Source organism: Vulpes vulpes, chromosome 9, assembly GCF_048418805.1.
Source record: "Vulpes vulpes isolate BD-2025 chromosome 9, VulVul3, whole genome shotgun sequence".
NCBI classification, from domain to species: domain Eukaryota; kingdom Metazoa; phylum Chordata; class Mammalia; order Carnivora; family Canidae; genus Vulpes; species Vulpes vulpes.
This window is the reverse complement of record NC_132788.1, coordinates 105,798,820-105,810,932: the sequence shown is the minus strand read 5'-3', so window position 1 is coordinate 105,810,932 and position 12,113 is coordinate 105,798,820. Positions and strand designations below refer to the sequence as shown.

At 46.7% G+C, this 12,113-nt stretch overlaps 1 protein-coding gene across 4 annotated transcripts in view; it reads right to left on the bottom strand.

Annotated features, from left to right (window-relative positions):
• The window catches only part of SAFB2 (scaffold attachment factor B2), a 34,675-nt gene that overhangs the window by 7,628 nt on the left and 14,934 nt on the right, over positions 1-12,113 (bottom strand). For all 4 annotated transcript variants that reach the window (XM_026019435.2, XM_026019433.2, XM_026019432.2 and 1 more), the window contains exons 10-14: positions 10,265-10,414; positions 10,063-10,175; positions 4,834-4,964; positions 3,696-3,787; positions 1,008-1,144 (exon numbers count right to left, since the gene is read on the bottom strand). In XM_026019435.2, coding sequence (XP_025875220.1) covers positions 1,008-1,144; positions 3,696-3,787; positions 4,834-4,964; positions 10,063-10,175; positions 10,265-10,414 — 623 coding nt within the window. The remainder of the gene's footprint in view (positions 1-1,007; positions 1,145-3,695; positions 3,788-4,833; positions 4,965-10,062; positions 10,176-10,264; positions 10,415-12,113) is intronic.

Here is a 12,113-nt window from a genome sequence, read left to right as displayed (position 1 = left end):
CCACACCGTCCTTCCAAAGAAGCCTATATTTTCTAATCACAGTACGGTTTCCAGCTGACCAGGGAAGTTGTGGGCACAGAAGGCTAGGCCTGAGCCAAGGGTGCTGGAGCTCACATGACCAGCCATCACACACTAGGAGCTGAGCAGGGCTGGGGACGCCCCCTCCGCATCTGCCACTCCCTGCACCTGCCCTCAGTGACCAGAGAGCCTCCAAAGCCAGCATAAGCCAGTGGGAAACAAAAGACAGCGAATGGTGCTTTTGCTTTTTGAAAGCTACATAAGTAGGCATGCTGGAATCCCACTACATGAGAAAGCAAACATAGGATAACTGGAGAAGTTTCTATAAGACCCACTTTTGCTCAACCAAGTTCTCCAAACACTATGATGTAAAGCTTTCGTTTTGCAGTGGTAGATAAACGAAAATGACAAGGGCACTCTAGACAGGAAATGGCAGGTGAAACTAGGAATGACAGGCTTACTTCCATAAACTGTCTCCTTAACAAAAGGTAGGCGTGGCAAAGGATGTGGCGTGTGACGAAGGCCACCTGAAATCACCACTAAGTGTGAGACATTTCAGGAGTGAAGACGCCACTCGCGTGAATAACATCTCTAATAAAAGTGCCACATCCCTTGGCTGCATTCTTGATCTTATTTATGGGAGGTTTCAGCAGGGAAGACAAAGGGCTCAATACTGGGGACCCTTTCATTAGAGCCAAATGTGGGTAAGCTTGCTACAAGGGCCAGTGGCAGAAACCACGTCATGACCAGGGCGCCTGGGGGGCCTCAATGGATTGAGCGTCAGATTCTTGGTATCAACTTAGGTCTCTAAAGAATCCAGCTCTGATGAATATCATGCCAAGGCTGGCCATGACCCCTCAGGATCCTCGCCTTTTGCCTTGGGAAACAGGCAGTCAGCAAGCCTGGGCTGGGCAGGACACTTGCTTGGGGAGAAAGGCTGTGCCGCCACAGGAGACCACCCACCTGCCAGCCTGCCGGGCCCCACTCACCGCCGCCTCTCCGTCTCTCGGATCTCCCGTTCCCGCTGCCTCTGGCGCTCACGCTCTCTCTGCTCTTTGATTTTATCAAATGACAGGATGTCTCTCTTCTCTTTGCTTTCTGATTTGCGATCTTGACTCTTGGAGCTCTGTTTACCAAATTTGGTTTATTAACATCAGAAAAACGCAACCATTGCATGGTGAAAGTCAGATAGGCGTATCTGGGGTAGACTAAAATTCTTCCATCCCACACGGTTTCCACGAAGGCCCAGTGGACAGGTCAGCTCCACCACAGCCCAGAGACGCTGCTCACTCTAGAGAGCTGCTTTCACACATTGCAAATAAAGGGAGTCCTGGAAGAGGAAGGAGGGATGACCCCCACAAGACCTACAAGCAGATACCCTAGTGCAAAGGATAGCTGTGTCATCTAGAACAAGGCCTCACAGAGCCACGGGGCTCGTGCACAAGGGATGATGGACTGCACTTCTCACTTCTCCCTGTTGACTTAAGCCTCAGGCAGGTGGCCTTCAAATCCAAGAGGCCAAAACTTTGCTGTAAAAGAGCATCCTAACCAGCTACAAAGTATAAACACGCAACCACTGAGCCACTCCGTTTCCAGGATAAGGCATGAAATATTAATCGCTGACTCATTTCTGAGGCTCTCAGGGGCTAGGACACCTAAGCTGGCCATGATCAGTCTCCCAAGAACTTCTACAGCTTGGGACACAGGGTCTCCTGAAGACCCACCACATCAAAGTCTCCAGGACAGGGGCCTGGGTGACATTTTAAAAATGTCCTCAGGTTATTTTCTTAATCACCTCATAGGTGGTGGGGGTGGAAGATCAACTCAATAGAAAAACAAGCAATAGTTACAAACAGATTGTTTTGCAAAATAAAGAGGGAAGCACAGAGAGAACAATCTCATCACAGAGAAAGGTCCAGAAGCCCAAACACCATGACAACACTCTTTGCCTATGAGATGGACAGAGTTTTGAGTTTGTTCACACACACTGCTAGCTGGAAGGCGGAAGGACTGCCACCCTACCTGGCCAGGCAAGGGTGCAGCATGGTAGAGGCCAGTGAGGCCCTGGGCACTGGACACACCCAGCAACTGTAATATCCTGTGCCCTTTCTGAAGGGCACTCTGAGAACATCTGTCAGAGTAATGCATGTGCTCCTTGGCACCTGGAAACCCGGAGTCTGCCACAGCGTGTGCAAATGCTGCTCTACCCTCAATAGGGTATGGGGACATGAGGGAGTGTCCCTGAGCAAGGGACTGGGTAAGAGGACTATAGTGCAGGCATAAATACAGCTTTCACGACAGAAACAGTGTACACATGCCACCTGGATGGCTCTCAAGGGCACCATGCAGAGGTCCTGTGCTATGTTCCCACTGTGACAACATTCTAGAGATGGAAAGCAGATGACCAGTTTCCTGGGGCTGGGCCGGTGCGGTGGATCTGACAATGATGGGGTAACAAGCAGATCTCTGAAGTGACAGGCTGGCCCTGGATCCTGACGGTGGCTGTGCTCACGAGACTTCACCAGTAACAGAAAGTCCTAGCACTCCATGTACGCACACCCTACAGACCAATGGGACTGCTGTGGCTTTGAAACTGGACTGCAGTTAGTAACATGTAACCACTGGGGGAAGTGGGGTGAAGGGTACATAGATCTCCATACTGTTTTGGCAACTTCCTGCGAATCTGCAAGTATTTGGAAATAAGGCGTACACACCGTGTTTGTGTGTGCAATGCCTTTGGAAAGGAAGTGTGAGGAGTCCACGTGAAAACAAAGAGGCTGCTGCTCCACTTCTGCTGTCATCCTCCTATACGACCTCAAGGTTCTAGTCAGGCAGATGTTACTACTATTTATTTTTTTAACATCAGAATTACTTAGGTGGTAAGATTATGGATTGTGTTTTTGTTTTTCTTTAGGTTTCTCTATTTTATAATTGTTTTTTTTTTTTAACAGTTTCCACTTACCCCATAAGAAAAATGCCATTATGAATGACCGTATAAGAAAACGCAAATGTTTATTTGAAAACTAGGTCCTCCACAACAGTGTTCTTGGATGAATGCTAGTAGTTCTACGTACACTCTAAGAGAATAGCTCTCCTCAGGTACATTTTAGCTAGAACCTTCAGCTGGTAAGCAGAGGGTTGTGTTTTCCAGAGTAGAAAAAAACAAAAGGAGAAGACACTACTTTGTCCAACTGTGTAACACTTAAGAAACAGAAGTCTGTTCTCTGACAACGTGAAAGTCAATATTGCAGCAGACCCTGCTTTTCTCTCCGGTTAATGTAACAGAAGATGAACAAATCAACTAGCACTAGGTTAACCAAAGAGCAGAACCTGCATTCTGACTTGGGATAGCCTGGGTCCTGCCCATCCTACCCAATAGTGGGCTTTCTGTGAACCAGTTTCCTTCTATAAGATGGTATAACCTGACAAAGAATCAGGAAAGGGTCAACAACACATCATGGAAAGTAAAAATATTAAGTGCCGTCTTGAAATAAGTTGTAGCACCCAACTTTGTGTGTGTGTATACAATCTGACAGTTAATCACACGCCTTCTAAGTACTTCAAATAACTCTTATTGAACTTTTAAAGGCAAAATGTTGTTTTCATAATACAAACCAAAGTGGTCATTAACCCGCCCTCGAATCAGCGGGACTTGAGGCAGCAGGAGCAACACTTACTCTCTCTTTTGACCTGCTTGTGGTTTTCACGCTAATGACAGGCTCTCCTTTTGATTTATCCATTACGACCGTCCGTTCCATTCCTCTGCTTCCTTCAGGAAAAAAACAGCCATCTGTGAACACCTGTGGGTACCCCCCGCTTCCCGACAGCAGGCTCTCAATGCTCCCTCGAGTGACACGTGCTAAGCCCTGGAGCCCCCACACCTCCTCTCTCTCCTCGTTGTGGCCTGAAGAGAGCACTACCAACATGAAGCAGCTGGAGTACCTTGACAGGTCTTTGCTCACCTGGAATAAAGTGGCTGTGATTTCCTCACATTTCACAATGTAAATCTAAGTCAAGGTGCGTTCTGCAACATAAAGACATCCCACCCACAAGCCGCCTTTACCCGCAGGCTAAATCCTAGGGGCTCCGGGATAACCAATTTCCATTTTTTAATCCTCCTCCACATTCTGGAAAGCTCTACAGAATTCAGGCCCTTGTGTTCTGAATCGGATGGTTGGGCTTCCCTTCCTTCATCTATGGCAATAAAGGCTTCCAAGTGGATTCTTCCCCTCGATGACACAATAACCAGACTCTAACCACCGCGAGGATTACTGATTTGGGGAGATTTGCAATACTCGAGGAACATTTTAAAAACACGTTCCTCATGAGACCGCCGGTAAATTATCCCAAACACTTAAGATCTAATTTGTAACGCGCTGTACAAAATTCCAATGCTCCAGATGGCTGAGTTTTGTTTGTTTTAAAGGGTGGGGGGAACATGGGCAGGGAGAACTGGTTTTGTTTTTTTTCCACAAAACATTCTGTGGAGCCTCATGCAAATCTGAAGGTGCGGAACAACCTGCAGAACGGCATCAAATCCGTGACAAGAACCAGGACACCTCTCCCTGGCACATCTGGACGCTGTTCTGCCAAAGTTATGCAGGAAGAGCAAGAAGCCCAGTCCCTGAGCCGCCAGTGACCATCAATTACAGTCAGAGTGGAACCCTCAGGCGTGTGATGTCACCAGAAACTCCCCCAAGCCACTTCAGCCCCCGGCCCTGCTGCTTTAACAGCTCAGCCCAGCCCAGAGCACACCTCCCCTGCCCCACCCCCGCCCTCTACCCTCCCTGGGAGCACCTGGTAGGCTCAGCTCACCAGATTTGGTGACTCTGGACCGATTTGTAGGTCCTGGTTTCGGCTCATCCTCATCTTTTTCTTCCTTCTTAATGTCTTCAGGCTTTTTTTCCTCCTTTTTCTCCATCTTCTCTTCCTTCTTAATCACGGTTCTATTTAGAAACACGGTCATCAAACTTGAGTTCCTGGGACTCTGGCGGCAGTTCACACTCAGACTTCCACACAAAACCAACCAGCTGGGCAGCAGGCAGTTGGGGAGACTTATGGGGAAACCGTGGTGATAATGACACCCTCATGAGACCCAGGCCTCACTCCCCTGGAGTCCTCTGCTACACCTGCAAATACGCAGCACAAAGCTGTGGGCTCGGGGATATTGTTCCAAACTGCTGGATGCACTGCTCTGCGAGACCGGCTCACGGCCATACGTGAGACACACTCTCTATGATCTAAGGGTGCTTGGGAAAAACAGATTTTCTGTGCTACACTGTGTGTGGAATTTTTAAGTTTATGTAGAAGAAAACATTTTTTCAAAGTAAGTACAGTATAAACATAGGACGGGGACACAGCATGAATCGGATGTGAGGTACCTGCTACACGAAGCAGTGGGCCATCCGCCCTCAACACCGCACCTGGTAATTTCTGCATCCCCTGGGGGAACCAAAACCATGCTCCATTCCAGCTCACATGGAAGCTGTTAGTAACATTTCAACCGAAGACAACTTTATTCTAAGCAGGGAACTAAATCACTGCCACTCACACAGGTCTCCCATATTCCCTAATGTTGTTTGTCTCAGGTAATTAAATGGCACTTATTAAATGCCCACCGCAGGCCAGGGTCCAGGATGGGAAAGCCAGGCCCCTCTGAGTTCCCTAACCAGCGCTCCCTGCCCTCTCTTCCCTATAATGCAGGCAGAGCTCAGGTTGCTCAAGGAAACCTCTCCTAGCTCACTCTTCGCCTCTCAACTTCCACAGTACAAAGGTGTCATCTTTCTTTCTTTTGGGGGGTAGGGGTTGGATGGGGGGGGGCAGAGGGAGAGGGAGAATCTTACTAAGCAGACTCCATGCCCAAGGCAGAGCCTGACCTGGGGCTCAATCTCACAAACCCAGAGATCATGATCTGAGCCAAATTAAGAGTCAAATGCTGAGCAGCCCAGGTGGCTCAGTGGTTTGGCGCCACCTTCAGCCCAGGGCGTGATTCTGGAGACCTGGGATGGAGTCCCATGTCAGGCTCCCTGCATGGAGCCTGCTTCTCCCTCTGCCTGTGACTCTGCCTCTCTGTGTCTCTAATAAATAAATAAAATCTTTAAAAAAAAAAAAAAAAAGAGAGAGAGAGAGAGAGTCAAATGCTTAACCAACTGAGCCACCCAGGCACCCCAGAGCTGTCATCTTTAAAATAATATTCAGGGGATCCCTGGGTGGCTCAGCGGTTTGGCGCCTGCCTTTGGCCCAGGGTGCGATCCTGGAGTCCCAGGATGGAGTCCCGTGTTGGGCTCCCTGGATGGAGCGTGCTTCTCCCTCTGCCTCTCTATCATGAATAAATAAATAAATCTAATTCTAAAAAAATAATATTCACTTTGAGGTGCCTGGGTGGCTCAGTTGGTTAAGTGTTTGTCTTTGGCTCAAGTCACGATCTCAGGGTCCTGGGATCGAGCCCCATGTTGGACTCTGCACTCAGCGCAGTCTGCTTCTTCTTCTCCCTCATGCTCATGTTCTCTTGCTCTCTCTCAAATGGATAAATTAAACCTTTAAATTTTTAAAACATATTCACTTGGAGAAAAACTTTTTTTTTGTCTACACCCAATGTGGGGCCCAACCCACAACCCTGAGATCAAGAGTTAAATGTTCCACTGACAGAGCCAGTCAAGTGCCCTGAGAAAAACTTTAAATTTTTTTAAAAAAAGACTTGAGAGAGAGAGAGAGAGAGAGAGAGAGAGAGAGAGAGAGAATGAGAATGGGCAGAAGAAAAGCATCCCTAACAGACTTTGCTGAACGCAGAGCCCAACGCAGGGCTTGATTTCACAACCCTAAGATCATGACCTGAGCTGAAACCAAGAGTTGCCACCAGGCACCCTTAAAATTTTTTTAAATATAAACACGCACCATAATGAATGATGATGTATACCAAGATTAAGAATTGTTATTTTTAGCATATTGGTTTTGCTTAATTAAAAGAAAAAAAAAAAAAAAAAACAAGAACACAAAACCAAAATACAAAACCCCAAACATTGTGTGTATATACCAACTTATTCAAACAAAAAATTTCCCTGTGACAACAACCAAAGGGCCTTTACTCTTAATCACTGGGTTCCACTGCCTGTGACGATGCTTTGTGAGGCTTCTGTTGCTTTATAGACTGGGACGGCACTGGACACGCTGCCCTCCAACACTTCTCACCTCCAGACTGTTGCAGGTAATACACACAGATCTGGTTCCCCTCAGCAGCTATAGCAGTTCATGCCCCTTCTAACAGGGACAGAGATCACTTCTAGTGACTACATGATTGCAAATAAAGCCACAATGAATCACATCTGATGTGCCTCTCCCAGCTGCTCTGGGGTGGCACCTTCTCTCCCCAAGGAGACCCCCCCTACTTGTTTTGTACTCATGGCACCTCCTAGACAAAGGAACTTCTCTTTTTTTTTTTTTAAATTTTTTTTATTTATTTATGATAGTCACAGAGAGAGAGAGAGAGAGAGAGAGGCAGAGACACAGGCAGAGGGAGAAGCAGGCTCCATGCACCGGGAGCCTGACGTGGGATTCGATCCTGGGTTTCCAGGATCGCGCCCTGGGCCAAAGGCAGGCGCCAAACCGCTGCGCCACCCAGGGATCCCTTTTTTTTTTTTTTTTTTAATTTTTTTAGGAACTTCTCAACACTAAGTTACAAAGTAATTTCTAAAATACAAACATAGGAGTAGGAATAAAGGCTGGAGCCTTTCCAAAAGGCAATATACGTAAACATTCCAATGGCATTCCAAATGGCAACTCCATAAAAATCACCACCAATACAACCCTAGGAAGACTAGCTGCTTCTTTGGAAAGATGTTTCTATTTCACTTAGGGGGGACTACTGAACCTAGATATTCTTAAAATTAAAGAAAAGTTAAACAAGGGTGTTTACTGGAAGGAAAAAAATATGGTTCAAACGTTTTGAATTGCTCAACCTCCTAGCCAAACCATTTGAAAGCAGTTTGGTTTTAAACATCCCAAATTTGGGGGTGGCTCAGTGGTTGAGCATCTGCCTTAGGCTCACGTCATGATTTCGGGGTCCTGGGATCAAATCCCACGTTGGGTTCCACACAGGGAGCCTGCTTCTCCCTCTGCCTATGTCTCTGGCCCTCTATGTCTCATGAATTAAAAAAAAAATCCTAAAAAAATAAAATAAATATCCCAAGTTCATCGCCTGGTTATGTGTCCCACTGCTGGGGCAGCCAGCTGGGACTGAATCCTGGCCTTGCCACTTCCTAGCTGGGCTGAGTGCTCTTTAGCTGGACACTTCCCTTTTTGGAGTCTGTTCCCTCTGCAACCTAGGACTCTTCCAGGGACCAAAGGAACCACCTGATGACAAATACAGGTGTGTTTGTTTATTTTTAAGCACTGGTGATAGAACACTTCTCTGGAGAAGCTGCTGATAAAATTAGAGGTCTTGCTTGTAAATATGCAAAAGCTAATCTGACATCCATTGCTCACTGGCCTATGGGTTCCAGTTTGAAATGAAGACCAGCAATTAAACCTTCCAAAATGGAGCTGTTAATTTAGGAATATCAATGAAGTCCACACATCCACTCAACTACAAATTTTAATGTAAACAACAATGGCAAAATGGACAAAATGGAATCACTATGACAGATTCTCAGCAAAGGGTTCGATCTTTGCACTACATCATTTTCTAGTGATTTAGTTGGCTCTAGTTGGATCATTTTCTCCAACTACAGTGAGTGTGCCCCTGAAAGTGCAAGTAAATTGTTCTGACAAGATACACTTACTGTACTCAGCACTGAGAGTGCTCAGCACCACCATGAGGAACACCACTAAAATCTACCTTCTCCAGAACACACTCAACTTTGAGAAAATTGTGAGAAACGCCTGCTCTAAAAGACCCGTCCCTGGTTCCTTCCTTTACAGACAGTAACTCAGACCCATAGATCCCAAAGTTCTATGCCAAGGTACCCCCAATGTGCCACAGTGAATTCACAGGTACCCGGGATACTTCATGTTTCTGAGTGAAATTCAATACTCGACAACTGTCAGATGCTGCACAAACTACTTGCTTGAGCTCATTCTTTTTGAATTTTTTTTTTTTTTAATTTTTACCTATTTATGATAGTCACAGAGAGAGAGAGAGAGGCAGAGACACAGGTGGAGGGAGAAGCAGGCTCCATGCACCGGGAGCCTGATGTGGGATTCGATCCCGGGTCTCCAGGATCGCGCCCTGGGCCAAAGGCAGGCGCCAAACCGCTGCGCCACCCAGGGATCCCAAGCTCATTCTTTTTGATATTAGATCATGTTAAGTTCCTGTGAACGTTTCTATAGTTTTAAAAAGTCGTGATAGGAAAATAAATAAATAAATACTAAATAAATAAATAAATAAATAATAAAATAATAAAATAAAATAAAATATAAAATAAATAAAAAGTTGTGATAGGGGATCCCTAGGTGGCTCAGCGGTTTGGCGCCTGCCTTTGGCCCAGGGTGCGATCCTGGAGTCCCGGGATCGAGTCCTGCATCAGGCTCCTGGCATGGAGCCTGCTTCTGCTTCTCCCTCTGCTGTGTCTTTGCCCCCCCCCCCCCCCCCCGCCGTCTATCATAATAAGTAAATCTCAAAAAAAAAAAAAAAAAAAAAAAAAAGTTGTGATAGAAAGCAAGCACTGCATACACACCAGTCTGGATGAGAAAACAATTCCACAGTTTGAGTGGTTGTGCAAGGACCCAGAACAGTGAGAGGAAGGAAAATTATTACTCTTCCCTCTTGCGTGTGTCATTTTCTTTCACCAACCCACTAAGTCATTTGGGCATAAACACTAAGGCTCCTGGGAGTACAGTCACTAGGTGCCCTTACTGAAACCTGAACACGGAAGTGGAAGCAAGATGCACAAACGTGATACTTAAGTGAGAGGCTGGTGAGGCTGCCTGTGGCGAGAGGAGGTCATGTGCTTGCCTCCTGAGTGACCCTGTGGCTGCCACCTGCACTCTTCCTGACCCTCCCCTCCCCTCCCCCCTGCTTAAGAGAAAAGTTTTAAATAATCACTTTACTTTTCAATTTTGATCTCCACGGGATGATGTCTGTCAACACTAGATAATTTTTCCTTCTTCACTTCACACTCCTTTCTGTCAGACAACTTCTTTCCAGCAGGTTCATTTTTTGCCTAAAATACAACACAGATAGAAATAGCTCCTGGCCCAGATATTCTTGCACGTGAACTCGATGGGTTACAACAGGCAAGAATCACCTCACCTTCTCTACGGAGATCATTCTCCCATGAAGCTCAGTTCTGTGGAGGTGGCTGATGCACTTTGTGGCCTCATCAGATGTCGACATGGTAACAAATCCATAGCACCGAGCGCCGGGACTGCGGGCGTTGGTCACTACTTTGGCCCCGACAACCTTTATGAGAAAGGACACTCTCATTTTCCCATATCCATCACCATACAATTTGTCAAAAATGACTAACGGTTAACTAATTGTCACAATTATTTTCTCTAGTTTTTACTTCTTCACAAATGGTTCTCCAGAATTAGTTATTAAAGTGGTTCTAACTCATCCTCACTATCAAAATGAAATTGGTTTTGATACAAGATCAGCTGAACTGGGAAAGCTAGAGACATTTAAAACTTCACAAACTGGGGATCCCTGGGTGGCGCAGCGGTTTAGCGCCTGCCTTTGGCTCAGGGCGCGATCCTGGAAACCCGGGATCGAATCCCACGTCGGGCTCCCGGTGCATGGAGCCTGCTTCTCCCTCTGCCTATGTCTCTGCCTCTCTCTCTCTCTCTGTGACTATCATAAATAAATAAAAATTTTAAAAAATTAGGGATCCCTGGGTGGCGCAGCGGTTTGGCGCCTGCCTTTGGCCCAGGGCGCGATCCTGGAGACCCGGGATCGAATCCCACATCAGGCTCCCGGTGCATGGAGCCTGCTTCTCCCTCCGCCTGTGTTTCTGCCTCTCTCTCTCTCTCTGTGACTATCATAAATAAATAAAAAATTAAAAAAAAAAAATAAAAATAAAAATAAAAAAAATAAAAGTCCTTCCCACTTGGATCATTTTCTCCAACTAGACTTCGACTTCAAGACAGATTGATGCTCCAAGCATGTATCCTTCCTGCTGCCTGAAAGAACCTTGCAAACTAAAGGAAACATGGTCAACCAGGGCTTTCAGACACCGTAAACCAGGCCAGATGGACGGAACGTGATTCTTGTGGTGGGGGGTGGAGGGGAACGGACGACAACCTGTAAACTGAGCCATATGGTTGCCCCAGTTTACTTCCTAGAGGTTCCAAGGCCATAGGCGGGGAAAGAAGGACCTGAGGTAAGGGCAGGGTGTGGGATCTGCAAGCTGAGCATAAGTCAGCATCTAAAGAAATCAAGGCAGCAAGAAATCATAGTACTGGAGAAGAAGTGCTGCATAAAAACAGCTCCAGAGAGCTGCAAAGGGCCCCCAAAGTAGCACCCAGATGAAGTACCCCCTGGAGGTTAGGGAGAAAACTGCCTGTAAGAGCAGAGCAAACAATCCCCAGGCTCAACGCCTCAAAGAATTCATTTTCCAGAGTGAACTTGACAGCCAGGATGAAAGAGCTTGCAATTCACAGGGCATTAGGCTGAGACCTCAGAAGGGTGCTGCCCGGGGAGTAGACAAAGGTAGCCCCGAACTCAGGCTGCTCAAACCTAATGAAGCCTAACAGCAAACCCAAGGAGGAATAAGTAACTGAACTATGTCCCAGCAAAATCTCAAGAATGTTTACCGGGACACATAAATAACTAGAACACAACACGTAAAGCACAATGTCTGGTGTCCTATCAAAAATGACCAGGCAGGGGGATCCCTGGGTGGCGCAGCGGTTTGGCGCCTGCCTTTGGTCCAGGGCACGATCCTGGAGACCTGGGATTAAATCCCACATCAGGCTCCCGGTGCATGGAGCCTGCTTCTCCCTCTGCCTATGTCTCTGCCTCTCTCTCTCTCTGAATGACTATCATAAATAAATAATAAAAAAGACCAGGCAGGCCAAGAAACGGGAAAATGACTCTAGTGAAGAAAACCAACCAACCAATAAACAGAGACCAGGAACAGATTCCAATAATAGGATTAAGG